The 21,827-nt window shown below is 49.6% G+C and overlaps 2 protein-coding genes across 2 annotated transcripts in view; one reads left to right on the top strand and one right to left on the bottom strand.

The window, feature by feature from the left end:
* Positions 1–21,827, top strand: part of BOP1 (BOP1 ribosomal biogenesis factor) — a 101,209-nt gene that overhangs the window by 53,581 nt on the left and 25,801 nt on the right. The window lies entirely within an intron of this gene.
* Positions 15,884–18,438, bottom strand: SCX (scleraxis bHLH transcription factor). The gene is made up of 2 exons (XM_033065526.1): positions 17,747–18,438; positions 15,884–15,931 (listed from the first exon to the last, which is right to left on the bottom strand). The coding sequence occupies exons 1-2, from the start codon at positions 18,278–18,280 to the stop codon at positions 15,884–15,886; spliced, it is 582 nt and encodes a 193-aa protein (XP_032921417.1). The 5' UTR covers positions 18,281–18,438.

The raw sequence follows: 21,827 nt of genomic DNA, 5'->3' as shown, positions 1-21,827 counted from the left end.
AAGGGAATGGGGACTGGGATTCCTTGGGAGTGGGGACTGGGATTCACTGGGAATGGCCAGGAATTGGGAATGGAGACTGGGACTCACTGGGAATGGGGACTGGGATTCCTTGGGAATGGCCAGGAATGGGGACTGGGATTCCTTGGGAATTGGGACTGGGATTTCTTGGGAATGGCCAGGAATTGGGACTGGGATTCCTTGGGAATTGGGACTGGGAATGAGGACTGGGATTCACTGGGAATGGCCCGGGAATGGGAATTGGAGCTGGGATACATTGGGAATGGGGACTGAGATTTCTTGGGAATGGGGACTGGGATTTCTTGGGAATTGGGACTGGGGTTCCTTAGGAATGGCCAGGAACTGGGAATTGGGACTGGAATTCCTTGGGAATGGGAGCTGGGAACACTCCAGGGGCATCAGGGACTCCTGGAAAATTTGGGATGAACAGGATTTTAGGATTTTTGGGATTGTCCCATCCCATGGGCAGGGACGGCTCCGCTCTCCCAGGATGTTCCAGGGCTGGAGCAGCCTCAGATTCTTTGGGAATTCCATCCCAAAATCCCAACATTCCATTGGAAGCCATTCCTGGGTCCTGTCCTGCCTGCATCCTAAATTTCTGTCCAGATCTCAAGGAGCATGGAAGGGATTTTTGGGAATTCTGGCATCCCAAATTGTTCTCCTGGAGTGTAAAAGGGATTTTTGGGAATTCTGGCATCCCAAACCCCTCTCCTGGAATATAAAAGGGAATTTTGGGAATTCTGGCATCCCAAACCACTCTCATGGAGTATGGAAGGGATTTTTGGGAATTCTGGCATCCTAAATCACTCTCTTGGAATTAAAAAGGGATTTTTGGGAATTCCGGTGTCCCAAATTGTTCTCCTGGAGTGTGGAAAGAATTTTTAGGAATTCTGGCATCCCAAACTCCTCTCCTGGAATATAAAAGGAATATTTGGGAATTCTGGCATCCCAAACACCTCTCATGGAGTGTAAAAGGGATTTTTGGGAATTCTGGCTTCACAAATCACTCTCTTGGAACATAAAAGGGATTTTTGGGAATTCTGGCAGCGGGGGCATCCCTGGCATCCCGATGGGGATTTTTTGGGAATATTCCCTCTGGAATTCCCATTTCTGTGCCTGTGGGATGGGGACACAGCCGGGATCGACCCGGGAGGCTCCAGAGCTTTTTTCCAACCCCAGGAATTCCCAGATTTCCTGAACCTGGAGCTACCCCCGGGGGGACATTCCAGAGGGAATCCGAACTGGTATCCCCCAAAATTCCCAATTTATCCAGTTTGGGTCTCCCTGGCCCGCAGGGAAATCGGGAGCAGCTCCCGGTTTTTAGTGGCGGCGAATCCCAAAAAATTTCCTCCCCCTCTCCGGAGCCATCCCGGGCCTGGGGCCCGAATTCCTGAGCTGCTGAATTCCAGGAGCCGCCGGGCTGGCAGCGGGAGCGGGCTCGGGGCCATCCCGCGGGAGCCAAGGCCGGGACGTGCCGGGATCCAGGAGCCTCCGCTGATTTCATGGAGAAAAAATGTCCCGGAAAAAAAAAAAAAAATAAAAAATAAAAAATCATCCCGGGCCGGGCTCTGCCGGGGGAAACCGGGAATGAGCCGGGAATGATCCCTGGGAATAAAGGATGGGATCCACTCGGGGTTTGTGGGGTCAGGGAGTGCTGGATTCCTCTGGAATTCCATGGGAATGCTCCTGGCTGCATCTGGAGGGTTTTTGTTGATCCTGCTGGGGTGGGGAGGGGGGAGCAGCTGGGAGAGGCTGGAAAAGTTTGGATAAGGCTGGAAAAGGTTGGGAAGGGCTGGGAAAGGTAGGAAAAGTTTGGGAAAGGCTGGAAAATGCTCAGAACAGTTGGGAAAGGTTGGGAAACGCTGGAACAGGTTGGGAAACACTGGAACAGGTTGGGAAAGGCTGGAAAATGCTGGGAGAGGCTGGGAAAGTTTGGAAAAGGCTGGGGGAAGTTGGGAAAGGTTGGGAAAGGTAGAAAAGGTTGGGAAATGCAGGACAAGGATGGGAAAGACTGGAAAATGCTGGGGAAATTTGGGAAAGGCTGGAAGCGGTTGGAAAAATGCTGGGAAAGGTTGGATAGTGCTGGGAAAGGCTGGAAAAGGTTGAAAAAGGCTGGGAATGGTTGGGAAAAGTTGGAAAAGGCTGGAAAATGCTGGGAGAGGTTGGGAATGGCTGGGAAAGGTTGGAAAAGGCTGGAAAAGTTTGGAAAAGGTTGGGAAGGGCTGGGAAAGGGTGGAAAATGCTGGGAAAGGCTGGAAAGGTTTGGATAAGGCTGGAAAAGTTGGGAAAAGTTGGAAAAGGTTGGAAAATGCTGGGAAAGGCTGGGAAGGGCTGGGAAAGGCTGGAAAAGTTTGGAAAATGCTGGGAGAGACTGGGAAAGTTTGGATAAGGCTGGAAAAGTTTGGGAAAGGCTGGAAAATGCTGGGAAAAGTTGGAAAAGGCTGGAAGGTGCTGGGAAAGGTTGAAAAAGGCTGGGAAAAGTTGGGAAAGGTTGGGAAAGATTAGGAAGGGCTGGGAAAGGTTGGAAAATGCTGGGAATGGCTGGGAAAGGTTGGAAAAGTTTGGGAAATGCTGGGAAAGGTTGGAAAATGTTGGGAAGGGCTGGAAAATGCTGGGAGAGGCTGGGAAAGGTTGGGAATGGCTGGAAAAGTTTGGAAAAGGGTGGAAAATGCTGGGAAAGGTTGGGAAATGCTGGGAAAGGTTGGAAAAGTTTGGAAAAGGCTGGGAGAGGTTGGAAAAGGCTGGAAAATGCTGGGAGAGTTTGGGAATGGCTGGGTAAGGTTGGAAAAGGCTGGAAAAGTTTGGAAAAGGTTTGGGAAGGGCTGGAAAATGCTGGGAAAGGTTGAAAAAGTTGGGAAAGGTTGGAAAAGGCTGGAAAATGCTGGGAGAGGCTGGGAAAGGCTGGGAAAGTTTGGGAAAAGTTGGAAAATGCTGGGAGAGGCTGGGAAAGGTTGGGAGAGGTTGGAAAAGGCTGGAAAATGTTGGAAAAGATTGGGAAAGGCTGAGAAAGGTTGGATAAGGCTGGAAAAGTTTGGGAAAGGTTGGGAAGGGCTGGAAAAGTTTGGAAAAGGGTGGAAAATGCTGGGAGAGGCTGGGAAAGGTTGGGAAGGGTTGGGAAAGGCTGGGAGGGGTTGGGAAAGGCTAGAAAAGTTTGGAAAAGGTTTGGGAAGGGCTGGAAAAGTTTGGGAAGGGCTGGAAAAGGCTGGAAAAGTTTGGAAAAGGCTGGAAAAGGTTGGGAAGGGCTGGGAGACGTTGGGAAGGGTTGGAAAAAGTGGGAAAGACTGGAAAATGCTGGGAAGGGATGGAAAAGGGTGGAAAATGCTGGGAAAGGTTGGGACATGCTGGGAAAGGTTGGGAAAGTTTGGTAACAGGGACAGAAGCAGAGGGAACGGCCTTGGGTTGGGATTTTCAGGAATATTTCCCTGGAAAGGGTTGGAATTCCGGGCTGGAATCCCCATTCCCAGGAATTCCCATCCCTGTGGATGTGACCAGAAGGGAAAAGGGAAAAGGAAAAGAGAAAAGGAAAAAGGGAAAGGAAGGAATTCTCTCAAGGGTCATGACCCACATTCCCGGTTAATGACACAAATTCCGGATTTAATTAATTCCCACATCAACAACATGAAATTCCAGCATGTGATTGATAATTCCCAAAAAAAAAAAAAAAATTAAAAAATGCAGCCCCCTCCCCCCAATACCCCACACTCCGGGATCAGTTCAGGGAAATCAGTTCTGGGATCAATTCCGGGAAATCAGTTCAGGAAAATCAGTTCCAGGATCAATTCTGGGATTAGTGCCGGGATCAGTTCCAGGATATCAGTTCAGGGAAATCAATTCCAGGATCAGTTCCAGGTTAAATTCTGGGATCAGTTTTGGGATTAGTGCTGGGATCAATTCTGGGAAATCAGTTCCAGGATCAATTCCAGAATCAGTTCAGGGAAATCAATTCTGGGATTAGTACCAGGTTTAGTTCTGGGATCAATTCCGGGAAATCAGTTCAGGAAAATCAGCTCCAGGATCAATTCTGGGATCAGTTCTGGGATCAATTCTAGGAAATCAATTCCAGGATCAGTTCTGGGAAATCAATTCCAGGATCAGTTCCAGGATCAAATCTGGGATCAGTTCTGGAATCAATTCCAGGATCAGTTCAGGGAAATCAGTTCTGGGATTAGTACCAGGTTCAGTTCTGGGATCAATTCTGGAAAATCAGTTCCAGGATCAATTCTGGGATTAGTTCCAGGAAATCGGTTCCAGGATCAGTTCTGGGAAATCAGTTCTGGGAAATCAGGAAAATCAGTTCCAGGATCAATTCTGGGATCAGTTCTGGGATCAGTTCAAGGGAATCAGTTCTGGGATCAGTTCTGATATAATTCCAGGAAATCAGGGAAATAAAGGTCAGGGAAATAAATTCCAGGATCAGTTCCAGGTTCAGTTCTGGGATCAGTTTTGGAATTAGTGCTGGAATCAGTTCTGGGAAATCAATTCCAGGATCAGTTCCAGGATCAATTCTGGGATCGAGTGGGAAGCAGATCCCAGAGATCCAAGTGTTCCACAGGCAGGAATCCTGGGGCAGGGATTCCGAGGAATTCCCAAGGATTCCCAAACAGATCCAAGTGTTCCATGAGGGGCAGGAATTCCCAGAGTGAATCCCAGAGATCCAAATGGTCCAGGATCCCGAATCCCAGGACAGGAATTCCCAAGGATTCCTGGAGTTGATCCAAGAGATCCAAGAGTTCCACAGGCAGGAATTCCCAAGTGGATCCAAGAGATCCAAGTGTTCCATGATCCACAATCCCAGAATTCCCAAGCATTCCTGGGTGGATCCAAGAGTTCCATGAGGGGCAGGAATTCCTGAGGATTCCTGGAGCAGATCCTGGACATCCAAAAGTTCCACAGGCAGAAATTTCCGAGGATTCCCAGAGCAGATCCAAGAGATCCAAGTGTTCTGTGATCCAGAATCCTGAGACAGGAATTCTCAGGGAATCCTGGAGCAGATCCTGGAGATCCAAGTCCATGAGGGGCAGGAATTCCTGATAATTCCAGGAGTGGATTTGAGAGATCCAAGTGTTCTGTGATCCAGAATCCCAGGACAGGAATTCCAAAGGATTCCTGGAGCAGATCCCAGAGATCCAAGAGTTCCACAGGCAGCAATTCCCGGAGCAGATCCAAGATTTCCAGAGGCAGGAATTCCTGGAGCAGATCCCAGAGATCCAGGTGTTCCACAGGCAGGAATTCCCAGGGATTCCTGGAGCAGATCCCAGAGATCCACAGGCAGGAATTCCCAGGGATTCCTGGAGCAGATCCCAGAGATCCACAGGCAGGAATTCCCAGAGCGGCTCCCCCGTCCCTGGCGCTCTCTGGGTTCATTCCCTGGAATTCCCCGGAATTCTGGCACATCCTCGGGGTCCTGTGGGATCCTCTGGAATGTTGGTGCCGCTCTTCCTGATGGGATCAGGCAGGAAAAGGTCCCTGGATCCAGGAATCCTCCAGTGGGGCTTTTCCCAGCTGGAATTCCCGGCTGGAATTCCCGGCCTAGCTCCGGAGCTGTCCCGTCTTCCTGTCCCGGTCTTTGCTCTGCGGGAGGGAAAGGAGATTGGATTGGGATTCCTGGGAATTCTCTCAGGATCTCATTCCCAGGGAATTCTCCTGGATCACATTCCCAGGGAATTTTCCCAGGATCACATTTTTGGGGAATTCTCTCAGGATCCATTCCCAGGAATTTCTGCTGGAATCCCTTCCCAGTGCCGCCAGTACCACTCCCCGTAAAACCAGCCCCTCTCCTAATTCCCATCCCTGTTTTTTGGGATCCAATCCCTGCTCTATCTCTGTTTTTTGGGATCCTATTCCATCCTGGCCCCTCTCCCAATTTCCATCTCCATTTTTTGGGATCCAATCCCACTCTCATCCCTGTTTTTTTGGATCCATTCCTGCTCCATCCCCCATTTTTTGGGATCCAATCCCATTCCTATCCCATTTTTTGGGATCCATCCCCATCCCAGACCCCTCTCCCCTTTTCCATCCCCATTTTTTGGGATCCAATCCCTGCCTCATCCCTGTTTTTTGGGATCCAGTCCCATTCCCATCCCAGTTTTTTGGGATCCCTCCCCATCCCAGCTCCTCTCCTGTTTTCCATCCCTGTTTTTTGGGGTCCAATTTAATTCCCATCCCCATCCCAGACCTTTCCCCTTTTCCATCCTGGTTTTTTGGGATCCAATCCCATTCCCATCCCTGTTTTTTGGGATCCAGTTCCTGCTCCATCCCCATTTTTTGGAATCCAATCCCACTCCCATCCCGGTTTTTTGGGATCCAATTTAATTCCCATCCCCATCCCAGACCTTTCCCCTTTTCCATCCCCATGTTTTTGGGATCCAATTATGTTCCTATCCCTGTTTTTTGGGATCCAATCCCACTCCCATCCCATTTTTTGGGATCCAATTCCTGCCCCATCCCCATTTTTTGGGATCCAATCCCACTCCTATCCCCATTTTTTTTGGGATCTGTCCCCATCCCAGACTTTTCCCCTTTTCCATCTCATTTTTTTTGTGATCCAATCCCAATCTCATCCCGTTTTTTTGGGATCCATCCCGGCCCCTCTCCCGTTTTCCATCCCCATTTTTTGGGATCCAATCCCTGCCCCATTTTTTGGGATCTATCCCCATCCCATCCCCATTTTTTGAGATCCAATCCCTGCCCCATCCCTGGTTTTTTTTGATCCAATGCCATTCCTATCTCGGTTTTTGGGATCCAATCCCCCTCCCATCTCTGTTTTTGGGATCCAGTCCCATTCCCATCCCAGTTTTTTGGGATCCATCCCCCACTGTCCCCATCCTGACCCGTCTCCCGTTTTCCATCCCCATTTTTTGGGATCCAGTCCCATTCCCATCCCGTTTTTTTGGGATCCATCCCAGACCCCTCTCCCAATTTCCATCCCGTTTTTTTGGATCCACTTCCATTCCCATCCCTGTTTTTTGGGATCCATCCCCATTCCAGCCCCTCTCCCGTTTTCCATCTCCATTTTTTGGGATCTAATTCCTGTTCCATCCCCATCCCAAAACTCTCCTAATTCCCATCCTCATTTTTTGGGATCCAGTTCCATTCCCATCCCTATTTTTTTTTGGGATCCCTCCCTCCTGATCCCATCCCCATCCCGGTTTTTTGGGATCCATCCATCCCCATCCCGACCCCTCTCCTATTTTCCATCCCCATTTTTTGGGATCCAGTTCCATTCCCATCCCTGTTTTTTGGAATCAAATCCCTGCCCCCTCCAGGTTTTTTGGGATTCAATCCCATTCCCATCCCGTTTTTTTGGGACCCAATCCCATTCCAGCCCCTCTCCTGTTTTCTCTTCCTGTTTTTTGGGATGCAATCCTTCCCCCATCCCCATTTTTTGGGATCCAATCCCACTCCCATCCCCGTTTTTTGGGATCTATCCCCATCCCATCCCCATTTTTTGGGATCCAATCCCTGCCCCATCCCTGTTTTTTTTTGATCCAATGCCATTCCTGTCTCGGTTTTTGGGATCCAATCCCCCTCCCATCTCTGTTTTTGGGATCCAGTCCCATTCCCATCCCAGTTTTTTGGGATCCATCCCCCACTGTCCCCATCCTGACCCGTCTCCCGTTTTCCATTCCCATTTTTTGGGATCCATTCCCTGCCCCATACCCATTTTTTGGGATCCAGTTCCATCCCCATTCCATTTTTTGGGATCCAATCCCTGCCCCATCCTGGATTTTTTGTGATCCTATCCGACTCCTATCTCCATTTTTTGGGATCCATCCCCATCCCAGCTCCTCTCCCATTTTCCATTCCCATTTTTTGGGATCCATTCCCTGCCCCATACCCATTTTTTGGGATCCAGTTCCATTCCCATCCCATTTTTTTGGGATCCATCCCCATCCCAGCCCCTCTCCTGTTTTCCATCCCTGTTTTTTGGGATCCAGTTCTATTCCTATCCCCGTTTTTGGGATCCAGTTCCATCCTAGACTTGTCCTAATTCCCATCCCCATTTTTTGGGATCCAGTCCCATTCCCATCCCATTTTTTTTGGATCCATCCCTCCCCTGTCCCCATCCCGACCCCTCTCCCATTTTCCATTCCCGTTTTTTGGGATCCAATCCCTGCCCCATTTTTTGGGATCCAGTTCCATTCCCATCCCCTTTTTTTGGGATCCATCCCCCCCATCCCAGACCCCTCTCCCAATTTTCATCCCCATTTTTTGGGATCCAATCCCTGCCCCATCCCTGTTTTTTGTGATCCTATCCCATTCCCATCCCGGTTTTTTGGGATCCAATTCCTGTTCCATCCCCATCCCAAAACTCTTCTAACTCCCATCCCAGTTTTTTGGGATCCATCCCCATCCCGGCCCCTCTCCTATTTTCTATCCCCGTGGTTTTTTGGGATCCATTCCCTGCCCCATCCCTGTTTTTTGGGATCCAATCCCATTCCCATCCCATTCTTTTGGGATCCAGGTCTGTTCCTATCCCAATCTTTTGGGATCCATCCCCCCCTGTCCCCATCCCGACCCCTCTCCCATTTTCCATCCCTGTGTTTTTTGGGATCCAATTCCTGTTCCATCCCCATCCCAAAACTCTCCTAATTCCCATCCCCATTTTTTGGGATCCAATCCCATTCCCATCCTCATTTTTTGGGATCCAATCCCATTCCTATCCCGGTTTTTTGGGATCCATCCCCATCCCGGCACCTCTCCTATTTTGTATCCCCGTGGTTTTTTGGAATCCATTCCCTGCCCTATCCCTGTTTTTTGGGATCCCAATCCCATTCCCATCCCATTCTTTTGGGATCCAATCCCACTCCCATCCCAGTTTTTTGGGATCCAGTTCCTGCTCCATCCCCATTTTTTGGGATCCATCCCTCCCCTGTCCCCATCCTGGTCCCTCTCCCGTTTTCCATCCCCATTTTTTGGGATACAATCCCATCCCCATCCCCAGTTTTTTGGGATCCAATTCTATTCCTATCTCAGTTTTTTGGGATCCAATCCCATTCCCATCCCTGTTTTTTGGGATCCAATCCCTGCTCTATCTCTGTTTTTTGGGATCCTATTCCATCCTGGCCCCTCTCCTGTTTTCCATCCCCATTTTTTGGGATCCAATCCCACTCCTATCCCCATTTTTTGGGATCCAGTTCCATTCCCATCCTGGTTTTTTGGGATCCCCATCCCAAAACTAATTCCCATCCTGGTTTTTTGGAATCCAATCCCATTCCCATCCCAGTTTTTTGGGATCCATCCCCCCCATCCCAGACCCCTCTCCCAATTTCCATCCCCATTTTTTGGGATCCAATTCTCTTCCCACCCCGTTTTTTTGGGATCCCTCCCCATTCCGGCCTCTCTCCTGGTTTCCATTCCCATTTTTTTGGGATCCAATTTAATTCCCATCCCCATTTTTTGTGATCCAATCCCATTCCCATCTCTGTTTTTGGGATCCAGTCCCATTCCCATCCCATTTTTTGGGATCCATCCCTCCCCTGTCCCCATCCCGACCCCTCATCCATTTTCCATTCCCATTTTTTGGGATCCATTCCCTGCCCCATACCCATTTTTTGGGATCCAGTTCCATTCCCATCCCAGTTTTTTGGGATCCATCCCGGCCCCTCTCCCGTTTTCCCTTCCAGTTTTTTGGGATCCAATCCCATTCCAGCTCCTCTCCCTTTTTCCATCCCCATTTTTTGGGATCCAATTCCATTCCTATTCTGATTTTTTTGGGATCCATCCCTCTCCCCCAGCCCCTTTCCTGTTTTCCATCCCCATTTTTTGGGATCCAGTCCCATTCCCACCCCGGTTTTTTTGGGATCCATCCCAGACTCCTCTCCCAATTTCCATCCCGTTTTTTTGGATCCACTTCCATTCCCATCCCTGTTTTTTGGGATCCATCCCCATTCCAGCCCCTCTCCCATTTTCCATCCCTGTGTTTTTTGGGATCCAATTCCTGTTCCATCCCCATCCCAAAACTCTCCTAATTCCCATCCCCATTTTTTGGGATCCAATCCCATTCCCATCCTCATTTTTTGGGATCCAATCCCATTCCCATCCCAGTTTTTTGGGATCCATCCCTCCCCTGTCCCCATCCCGACCCCTCTCCCTTTTTCCATCCCCAGTTTTTTGGGATCCATTCCCTGCCCCATCCCTATTTTTTTGGGATCCAATCCCCCTCCCATCCCTATTTTTTTTTTTGGGATCCCTCCCTCTCCCGATCCCGGCCCCATCCCGGTTTCCCTCCCCGCACGTGCGGCCCCGGCTCTCCCTTTGTTCCCGGGGGTGGGAGGGGAGGGAAAAGGGGGAATTCTGCTCCGATTTCCCAGATGTTCAATCCCCGGGAGCTCGGGGCCGTCTGGAGCGGAAACGGGGATTGGGAAAATCCCGCCGAGCTTTTCCCTCTCACCTGGCAGCTGGAAATTCGGGATGGGGCGGGGGAGGGGGGATGGAGCGGGGAGAGCCCGGGATTCGGGAATATCGGGGAATTCCTGCTCAAATCTGGGAGTTTTTCCATGGAAAATTTGGATATTGGAAGGGGAAAATCAGGGAAATTCCTGGGTTTGGGAATCTCAGGGAATTCCTGCTTAAATCTGGGATTTTTTCTATGGAAAACCTGGATGTGGGAAGAGGGAAAGGGGGGAAAAATGGGAATGGCTCAGGGAAAGTTCCTGGATTTGGGAATCTTAGGGAATTCCTGCTCATCTGTGTTTGAATTTGAGATTTTTTTTCCATGGAAAACTTGAATATGGGAAGGGGGAAAAGCAGGGAAGTTTCTGAATTTGGGAATCTCAGGGAATTTTTGTTTCCCTTTGCTTAAATCTGGGATTTTTTTTCTATGAAAAAACCAGGATGTGGGAAGGGGGAAAAGCAGGAAAAGTGGGAATGGCTCAGGGAAGTTCCTGGGTTTGGGAATCTCAGGGAATTCCTGCTTAAATCTGGGAATTTTTCTATGGAAAACCTGGATGTGGGAAGAGGGAAAGGGGGGAAAAATGGGAATAGCTCAGGGAAGTTCCTGGATTTGGGAATCTCAGGGAATTCCTGCTCATCTGTGCTTAAATCTGGGATTTATTTTCTATGGAAAAACCAGGATGTGGGAAGTGGGAAAAGCAGGAAAGTTTCTGGGTTTGGGAATCTCAGGGAATTCCTGCTCATCTGGGAATTTTTCCATGGAAAATCTGGATATGGGAAAGGGGAAAAAGTGGGAATAGCTGGGAGTCTTGGATTTGGAAATCTCAGGGAATTTTTGTTTCCCAGTGCCTGAATCTGAGATTTTTTCTATGGAAAATCTGGATATTGGAAGGGGGGAAAAGTGGGAATAGCTCATGGAGAGTGTTGGATTTGGGAATCTCAGGGAATTCCTGCTCTCCTGTGCTTAAATCTGGGAATTTATCCATGGAAAAATCTGGATGTGGGAAGGGGGAAAATCAGGAAAAATGGGAATGACTCAGGGAAGTTCCTGGTTCTGAGTGATTTGGGGATTTCATGGAATTCCTGTGCCTGAATCTGGGAATTTTTCCATGAAAAATCTGGATGTGGGAAGGGAGAAAATGGGGAAATTCCTGGATTTGGGAATCTCAGGGAATTCCTGCTCATCTGTGCTTAAATCTGGAATTTTTTCCATGAAAACACCTGGATGTGGAAAGAGGGAAAAGATCCCAAATCCCCTCCAGGATCCTGAGGAAATTCCAGAGGGAAATTTCTTTTCCCTAACAAAATTCTATCCTAAATTATTCCCTAATTCCTAATTTTAGCCTAAAATCCTCCTGGATCCCAATTTCCCTCTGGATCCTGAGGGGATTCCAGATGGGAATTCCTTTATCTCTCCCAAATTCCCTGGAATTTTGGGATTTCCTCTCCCAATTCCCTGAAATTTGGGATTCCCTCTCCTCCATGTCCTCGATTCCCAGGAATTCAGGATTTCCTTTTTTTCCTTTTCCTTGGATTTTGGGATTCCCCCTCCTGATTCCCTGGATCCCAAATCCCCAAGGGAATTTTTAGGGAGGATTTTTTGGAATTTTTGGGACAGGAGAAGCATTTGAGGAAGGTTTTTTTGGGATCTTTGGGATGGGAGGAGGATTTTTGGGATTTTTAGGGCAGGGAGAGGATTTGAGGGAGGATATTTTGGGATCTTTGGAGCTCACGAAGGATTTCAGGGATTTTTGGAATGGGGAGAGGATTTTAGGGAGGATTTTTCCATCCCTAATTCCAGGTTTAATTCCAGTTCCAATTGGAGCCCTAATTCCATCCCAAATTCCGATTCTAATTCCAGTTTTAATTCCAGCCCCAATTCCATCCTTAATTCCTCTTCTAATTCCAGACTCAGTCTCAGCTCTAATTCCAGCCCTAAGTCCAGCCCAAATTCAGATTCTAATTCCAGCCCCAATTCCAGTTCTAACTCCAGGTCTAATTCCAGTTTTAATTCCAGCCCTAATTCCATCTTTAATTCCAGTCCCAGTTCCAGCCCCAATTCCAGTTCTAATTCCAGCCCTAATTCCAGTTCTAATTCCAGCCCCCATTCCATCCTTAATTCCAGTTCTAATTCCAGACTCAGTTCCAGCCCTAATTCCAGTTTTAAATCCAGTTCTAATTCCAGTTCTAATTCCATCCCCAATTCCAGTTTTAACTCCATTTCTAACTCCAGTTCTGATTCCAGTTTTAATTCCAACCCCAATTCCAGTTGTAATTCCAGTTCAAAATCCAGTTCTAATTCCAGACCCAGTTCCAGCCCCAATTCCAACCCTAATTCCAGTTCTAAATCCAGTTCTAACTCCAGTTTAAATTCCAGCCCCAGTTCCAGTTCTAATTCCAGCCCTAATTCCAGTTTTAAATCCACTTCTAATTCCAGTTTTAATTCCAGCCCCAATTCCAGTTCTAATTCCAGACTCAGTTCCAGTCCCAATTCCAGCCCTAATTCCATCCCAAATTCCAATTCTAATTCCAGACCAGATTCCAGTTCTAATTCCAGTTTTAATTCCAGCCCCAATTCCAGTTTTAAATCCAGTTCTAATTCCAGATCCAGTTCCAGCCCCAATTCCATCCTTGACTGGAATTTTATAGGAATTGATCCCAAATTAAGGATGGGAATTACTGGGATTGATCCAAAATCAAGGATTGGAATTTATTGGGATGGATGGAAAATTGACACTGGGAATTTATGGGAATTGTGAAATTAAAGCTGAGATTTACTGGGATTGATCCAGAACTGGTGATGGGATTGATTGGGATTGATGGAAAATTTGGGATGGGAATTATTGGGACTGATGGGAAATTATGGATTAGAATTTATTTGGATTGATCCCAAATGAAGGATGGGATTTTATAGGAATTGATCCAGAAATTGGGATGGGAATTATTGGGACTGATGGGAAATAAAGGATGGAAATTATTTGGATTGATGGAAATTTAATGATGGGATTTTTTAGGAATTAATCCCAAATTGAGGATGGGCAGTTGGATGATCCCAAGGATTTTTTCCTGCCCCTCTGCCCTCAGGATGCCCCTGGGGAATTCCTGGGGATTTGGGAATTTGGGATGTGGCAGGAAAATCCACCTGCAGGGAAATCCCAAAATCCAGGGAAAAAAAGGAAAAGAAATCCCCAAATTCCAGGGAATTGGGAGAGGAGAGGGAATCCCAAAATTCAGGGAATCCCTAAATCCAGGGAATCATGGCCAGGGGCACTGGGAGCACTGGGATTGGGAACTGGGATCCCTGGCACTGGAAAACCTGGAGCACTGGGATTTCCCATCCCCGCCTGTTTTTCCTGAGGATTCCCCATGGAATTCCTCTGGATTTCCTATGGAATTTCCTATGGATTTCCTATGGAATTTCACCTGGATTCCCCATGGAATTCCTATGGAATTTCCTATTGATAACCCATGGAATTTCCCCTGGATTTCCTATGGAATTTCCCCTGGATTTCCTATGGAATTTCACCTGGATTTCCCCATGGAATTCCCCTTGGAATTCCTATGGATTTCCCCTGGATTTCCTATGGAACTTCCTATGGAATTCCCTTTGGAATTCCTATGAATTTCCCCTGGATTTCCTATGGAATTTTCCATGGAATTTCCTATGGAATTCCCCTTGGAATTCCTATGAATTTCCCCTGGATTTCCTATGGAATTTCCATGGAATTTTCCATGCATTTCCCATGTAATTCAAATGGATTTCCTATGGAATTTCACCTGGATTTCCCCATGGAATTCAAATGGATTTCTGCTGGATTCCCCATGGAATCCCCCTGGATTTCCTATGGAATCCCCTTGGAATTCCTATGAATTTCCCCTAGATTTCCTATGGAATTTTCCATGGAATTTCCTATTGAATTTCCCCTGGAATTCCTATGAATTTCCCCTGGATTTCCTATGGAATTTCCTATGGATTCCCCATGGAATTCAAATGGATTCCCCATGGAATTTCCATGGATTTTGGTGCCGTGCTTCTCTTCCCTTGGCATTCCCGCTCATCCCAGTGATCCCCAGGGTGGGTAAACACTGGGATAAACTGGGAATAACTGGGATAAACCCGGGAATAACTGGGATAAACCCCGAATTTCCAGGATAATTTGGGAATCTCTGGTTTTTTGGGAAGCGGCGAGCTCCTGTACGTTGAATTCTCTGGATTTTTGGGAAGCCCCACACGGGAACTCCTCATTCCCAGTGCAGATCCCAAATCCCATTCCCCTTTATCCCCTCAGCATTCCCAAATTCCCAGCACACAATTCCCTGTATTCCCATGGGATTCATTCCCAAATTCCCAGCACACAATTCCCACATTCCCATGGGATTCATTCCCAAATTCCCAGCACACAATTCCCACATTCCCATGGGATTCATTCCCAAATTCCCAGCACACAATTCCCACATTCCCATGGGATCCATTCCCAAATTCCCAGCACACAATTCCCTGTATTTCCTGGGATTCATTCCCAAATTCCTGACACAATTCCCTGTATTCCCTGGGATTCATTCCCAAATTCCCAGCACACAATTCCCGCTGCCCCTGGAGCAGATAAACAGAATTTTCCCTGGGATAAACCCGGGAATCAGCGAGTTTTTGGGAAGCTCTGAACGGGATCTCCTCATTCCCAGCCCAGATCCCAAATCCTGGAACACAATTCCCAAATTCCCACAACATTCCCAAATCCTGGAACACAATTCCTCATGGAATCCCTGTGGAATTCATTCCCAAATCCCAGACCCCATTCCCTTTATCCCCACACTATTCCCGTTATCCCAGTCCCCATTCCAGGATCCCTGTCCCCATTTCTTTCACTCCCACGATATTCCCACTATCCCTGTCCTCATTCCCAAATTCCAATCCCCATTCCTGTTATCCCAGTCCCATTCCCTTCACTCTCACGGCATTCCTGCTATCCCAATCCTCATTCCCAAATTCCAGTCCCGATTCTCTTCACTCTCACGGCATTCCCAGTATCTCTGTCCTCATTCCCAAATTCCAGTCCCCATTCCCGAACCCCAATCCCCATTCCCTTCACTCTCACGCCAGTCCTGCTGTCCTATTCCCATTCCTGGTATCCCAGTCCCCATTCCCATATTCCAGTCCCCATTCCCAAATCCCAGTCCTATTCCTGTTATCCCAGTCCCCATTCCCTTCACTCCCATGACATTCCCATTATCCCAAACCCCATTCCCATTATCCCAAACCCCTCACTCACCATCCTGCGCTGGTTGCTGAGGCAGAAGGTGCAGATCTGCCGGGCTGGGATCCCCAAATCCCCATTCCCGCTATCCCAAACCCCAATCCCAAATTCCAATCCCGATTCCCAATCCCCAGTCCTATTCCTGTTATCCCAGTCCCCATTCCCTTCACTCTCACGGCATTCCCGCTATCCTATTCCTATTCCCGCTATCCCAGTCACATTCTCTTCACTCTCACAACATTCCCAGTATCCCTGTCCTCATTCTCAAACCCCAATCCCATTCCCTTCACTCTCACGGCATTCCTGCTGTCCTATTCCCACTCCTGCTATCCCAAACCCCATTCCCAAACCCCAGTCCCATTCCCTTCACTCTCCTATCCCCATTCCCAGACCCCATTCCCAATCCCCACTCCCCATCCTGCGCTGGTTGCTGAGGCAGAAGGTGCAGATCTGCCGGGCTGGGATACCCAAATCCCATTCCCAAATCCGCATTCCCAATCCCTAATCCTATTCCTATTATCCCAATTCCCATTCCCTTCACTCTCACGGCATTCTCAGTATCCCAGTCCCCATTCCCAAATCCCAGTCCCCATTCCCAATCCCCAATCCTATTCCTGTTATCCCAGTCCCATTCTCTTCACTCTCACAATATTCCCAAACCCCAGTCCTCATTCCCAAATTCCAGTCCCCATTCCCGAACCCCAATCCCCATTCCCTTCACTCTCACGCCGTTCCTGCTGTCCTATTCCCATTCCTGGTGTCCCAAACCCCATTCCCAAACCCCAAACCCATTCCCTTCACTCTCAGGGCATTCCCAAACCCCAATCCCATTATCCCAATCCCCAATCCTTTTCCTGTTAACCTGTCCCCATTCCCTTCACTCTCACGGCATTCCTGCTGTCCTATTCCCATTCCCGTTATCCCAAACACATTCCCTTCATTCTCACAGCATTCCCACTATCCCAATCCTCATTCCCAAATTTCAGTCCCCATTCCCTTCACTCTCACGGCATTCCTGCTGTCCTGTTCCCATTCCTGGTATCCCAGTCCTCATTCCCATATTCCAGTCCCCATTCCCAAATCCCAGTCCTATTCCTGTTATCCCAGTCCCCATTCCCTTCACTCCCACGACATTCCCACTATCCCAAACCCCATTCCCATTATCCCAAACCCCCCACTCACCATCCTGCGCTGGTTGCTGAGGCAGAAGGTGCAGATCTGCCGGGCTGGGATCTGCCATTCCCATTCCCGCTATCCCAACCCCAAATCCCATTCCCAATCCCCATTCCCGTTATCTCAAACCCCAAATCCCATTCCCAATCCCCATTCCCGTTATCTCAAACCCCAAATCCCCATTCCCAAGCCCCATTCCCACTATCCCATTATCTCACTCCCCATCCTGCGCTGGTTGCTGAGGCAGAAGGTGCAGATCTGCCGGGCTGGGATCCCCATTCCCATTATCCCAAACCCCATTCCCTCTATCCCAGACCCCTCACTCACCATCCTGCGCTGGTTGCTGAGGCAGAAGGTGCAGATCTGCCGGGATCCCCAGTCCCATTCCCGCTATCCCAAACCCCATTCCCAGTCCCCACTCACCATCCTGCGCTGGTTGCTGAGGCAGAAGGTGCAGATCCCCCAGGCTGGGATCCCCAATCCCCATTCCCAAACCCCATTCCCATTATCCCATTACCCCAGACTCACCATCCTGCGCTGGTTGCTGAGGCAGAAGGTGCAGATCTGCCGGGCTGGGATCCCCCATTCCCCATTCCCGTTATCCCAAACCCCATTCCCAATCCCCACTCACCATCCTGCGCTGGTTGCTGAGGCAGAAGGTGCAGATCTGCCGGGCTGGGATCCCCAATCCCCATTCCCAAACCCCATTCCCATTATCCTAGTCCCATTCCCAATCCCCACTCACCATCCTGCGCTGGTTGCTGAGGCAGAAGGTGCAGATCCCCAATCCCATTCCCAAACCCCATTCCCAATCCCAGACTCACCATCCTGCGCTGGTTGCTGAGGCAGAAGGTGCAGATCCCCCATTCCCGCTATCCCAAACCCCATTCCCAATCCCCACTCACCATCCTGCGCTGGTTGCTGAGGCAGAAGGTGCAGATCTGCCGCGGCTGCCCGCTCTCCCCGTCCCTGCCGGGGGGCGAGGCGCTGCCCCCGGGGTAGAACCCCGCGGCTCCGGCCGCCCCCGCCGCCCCGTGGCACGGCTGCCCGCCGCCGCTCGCCTCGCCCAGCAGCAGGACGTTGCCCAGGTGCGAGATGTAGCTGGAGGCGAGGCGCAGCGTCTCGATCTTGGACAGCTTTCTGTCGGCCGGCTCGGTGGGGATCAGCGTGCGCAGCGCCGTGAACGCCGTGTTCACCGAGTTGGTGCGGTCGCGCTCCCGGGCGTTGGCCGTGTGTCGCTGCCGCGGCTCCCGGGACATCCTGCCCCGGCTCTTCCCGCTCCTCCGCTTGCCTCCCTTCATCCCGAATCCCGGCCCGTCCATGTGGAACGGCTTCTCCTCCGAGCCGGAGCTCTCGCTGTTCTCCTCGTCCTCGGACAGCGCGCTGATGTCGGGGTACAGGAACCGGCCCGGCGCCGAGCGCAGCATGGCGAAGGACATGCTGCAAACAACGACGGGAATGCCGCTGGAAAAATCGGGAATGCCGCTGGGAAAAACGGGAATGCTCAGCTCCGAGCGCTCATAGCTCCGTTTGGGATTTTTATGGGGATTTATCCCGATTTTTGGGGGTGGTGCAGAGCTGCTCCCGGTGCTTTCAAGCCCGGTTTGTTCTTTCCTTTTAAATTTTTTTTTAGCTTTATTCTTTTTTTTTGTTTTGTTTTTTTAAGCGCTTTGATCCCGGTTTATTCCCGGTTTTTCCGGCTCGCACGTGCGCGTCCTCCGGGAGCCGCGGGCTGGAATTGCGGGATTTTTATAGCGCTGGGAATGGGCGGGCTCGGAACAGGAGCCCTTGGAAAGGGGAGCCCCAGGCCCGGCCTACCTGAGCTCACCCTCTTAGGCCGGGCTTAACCCCTTCGCCTCCCTCCCTCCCTCCCTTCCCCGCTTTTCCTGACCTGTTTTCCCCATCAATTCCCTTCTCCCCATCCCAAAGTTCAGCGGGGAAGCGGGGGAAGGAAATTCTGGGATCCCTCTGGAGTTTCCCTCCCCACCCGGGGCTGAGGAATTCGCCGCTTCTTTCCTGATTTTCCTCATAAATTCCCTTTTCTCCATCCAAAAGTTAAGTGGAACTGCCGGGGGTGGCTCTGGGATCCCTCTGGAATTCTCCCCCCTTCCAGGACCCGCCGCATTCCCCAGGAATTCGCCGCTTCTTCCCCGATTTCCCCCCATAAATTCCCTTTTTCCGATCCCAAATCCAGCGGAACTGCCGGGGAAGGTGGGAGGGAATTCTGGAATTTTTCCCCTTCTCCCCATCCCAAATCCAGCAGGACTGCCGGGGAAGGGGGGAGGGAATTCTGGAATCCCTCTGGAATTTTTCCCCTTCTCCCTATCCCAAATCCAGCAGAACTGCCGGGGGTGGGAGGGAATTCTGGAATCCCTCTGGAATTTTTCAGCCGTTCCCGCTGGATCCCATCCCAAAATCCCGGAGGATTTTCCATTCCCTCTCGTCCCTCCTCCCCAAAATTCCGACTGGGAATTGGGATTTATCCCGGCCCCTTCCCATCCCCGCTGCTCCCGGAATTAACCCTTGCTGCAATTCCAGGATGGATTTTGGGAATTCCAGAGGTGTCAGGTGTGCTGGGGCAGCCCTGGATTCTTTGGGAATTCCTTCCCAAAATCTCATTAAACCATTCCCACAAAAAAAAACCCCAAAAAAAGGATTTTGGGGCAGGGATTTCCCTGCCCATTCCCAGCCAGAATTCCCAGCATCCATCCCATGGAATCCTCCAGATTATCCCTAAACTCTGAAAAAGCGGGAATTCCCTCATCTCCTCTCCTTATCCCAGCCCCTCAAACCTCACTGACCCCACGGGAAATCCCACATCACCCCATCCATGTGGAAAAACATTTCCACCTGGAAAAAAAACAAACAGAATTGAGCTATTCCCTGATTTTTTTTCCCTGACCTTTTCCCCCTGATTTTTTTCCCCTGATTTATTTTTCCCTGATTTTTTTCCCTGAGCTTCTCCCCCTGATTTTTTTCCCTGACCTTTTCCCCCTGATTTTTTCCCTGAGCTTATCACCCTGATTTTTTTCCTGACTTTTTTTCCCTGAGCTTTTCCCCCTGAACTTTTCCCCCTGAACTTTTCCCCCTGAGCTTTTCCACCTGATTTTTTCCCTGATTTTTTTTCCCTGGCATTTTTCCCTTTTTTCCCTGATTTTCTTTCTCTGATTTTTCCCCCTGAGCTTTTCCCTCTGACCTCTTCTCCCTGATTTTTTCCCCTGATTTTTTCCCCTGAACTTTTCCCTCTGAGCTTTTCCTCCTGATTTTTCCCCTGACTTCTTCCCTGATTTTCCCCCCGATTTTACTCCCCTGATTTTTTTTCCCTAATTTTTTCCCCCAATTTTTTTCCCCTAATTTTTTCCCCCCGATTTTTTCCCCTGATTATTTTCCCTAGTTTTTCCCCCCTGATTTTTTCCCCCTAATTCCCCCTCCCCCAATTTTTTCCCCCGAACTTTTTCCTTGATTCCCCCCCCAAGCTTTTCCCCCTGATTTTTTCCCCTTATTTTTCCCCCCTGATTTTTTTCCCTAATTTTTTTCCCCTAACTTTTCCCCCTGTTTTTTTTTCCCTAATTTTTTTCCCTGTTTTTTTTCCCTAATTTTTTCCCCTGTTTTTTTCCCCCCCCAATTTTTCCCCCCGATTCCCCCCCCCGATTTTTTCCGCCTATTTTTTCCCCCTAATTTTTTCCCCCAATTTCCCCCCCCGATTTTTCCCCCTGATATTTTTTTCCCTGATTTTTCTCCCCTCGATTTTTTTCCCCCAGCTTTTTCCCTGATTTTTTCCCCCTCATTTTTTCCCCCTCATTTCTTCCCCCCCCAATTTTTTTCCCCCTGATTTTTTTCCCCTGATTATTTCCCTGAGTTTTCCCTGGTTTTTTTCCCCTGATTTTTTCCCCCTAAGTTTTTCCCCCTAATTCCCCCACTGGATTTTTTTCCCTAATTTTTTCCCCTGATTTTTTCCCTGATTTCTCCCCACCAAGCTTTTCCCCCCAATTTTTCCCCCTGATTTTTCCCCCTGAGCTTTTCCCCTGATTTTTTCCCCCTGTTTTTCCCCCCTGGTTTTTTCCCCCCTGGTTTTTTCCCCCCCCTTGACTTTTTCCCCCTTGATTTTCCCCCCTAATTTTTTCCCCTCATTTTTTCCCCTAACTTTTTTCCCCCTGGTTTTTTCCCCCTGATTTTTTCCCCTCAGCTTTTCCCCTGATTTTTCCCCTAATTTTTTCCCCCTGAATTTTTCCCTGAACTTTTCCTCCTGAGCATTTTCCCTGATTTTTTTCCCCCCCAATTTTTTTCCCCCAATTTTCCCCCCTAATTTTTTCCCCTATTTTTCCCCCCTCATTTTTTCCCCCTGAATTTTTCCCTGAGCATTTTCCCTGATTTTCTTCCCGTTTTTTTTTCTCCCTGAGCTTTTCCCCCTAATTTTTTTCCCCCTAATTTTTCCCCCCTATTTTCTCCCTAATTTTTTCCCCTATTTTTCCCCCTGATATTTCCCCCTGCTATTTTTTCCCCCTCCTTTTTCCCTTCCCCTCTCTCCCTTCCCGAGCTCCCCCCGCTTTTTCCAGCGGCGCCTCCCAGGAGCTCCTCGCGGGAGGTTCATTCCCGGCCGGATCGCGGCACCTTCCGTGCGCTCCCGCACTTAATCCCTGTCTCGGCAGCTTCCGAAACCCAACCTCTGTCATCCCCTGGCCGCCCCTCTGGAAGCTCCCGGGGCCATCTGCTTTCGCTTAGCGCCGGGAGCGATCCCGCAGAACCGCTCCGGCACCGTTCCCGGGAAAAGGCGGCACATCCTGGAGAGATCCCGGGCCAGGACGGGCCTGGGGGGGGTCCGGGGGGGGGTTGGGAGATGAGGGATGGAGGCCAAAATGTGGGGGGGGGGGGGTTGTGGGGGGGAAAAAAAAGTGTGGGAGCGCGGCCAGGATGGGCGGGAGCGCGGCCAGGAGCCGTGGGAGCGCGGCCAGGGATAGGGAGATGGACGGGGAGCCTCAGAATCCA

The sequence above is a fragment of the Catharus ustulatus genome, chromosome 1, assembly GCF_009819885.2.
Source record: "Catharus ustulatus isolate bCatUst1 chromosome 1, bCatUst1.pri.v2, whole genome shotgun sequence".
Taxonomy (NCBI): domain Eukaryota; kingdom Metazoa; phylum Chordata; class Aves; order Passeriformes; family Turdidae; genus Catharus; species Catharus ustulatus.
The sequence above is the reverse complement of the archived record's forward strand: the minus strand, read 5'-3'. Positions and strand labels throughout refer to the sequence as shown.

Coding starts and splice junctions, on each gene's coding strand:
- SCX (XM_033065526.1), bottom strand. CDS start 18,280: ATGTCCTTCGCCATGCTGCGCTCGGCGCCGGGCCGGTTCCTGTACCCC. Junction 15,932..17,746: donor TCAGCAACCAGCGCAGGATG/GTGAGTGGGGAT, acceptor TTGGGGTTTGAG/AATGAGGACAGGGATACTGG.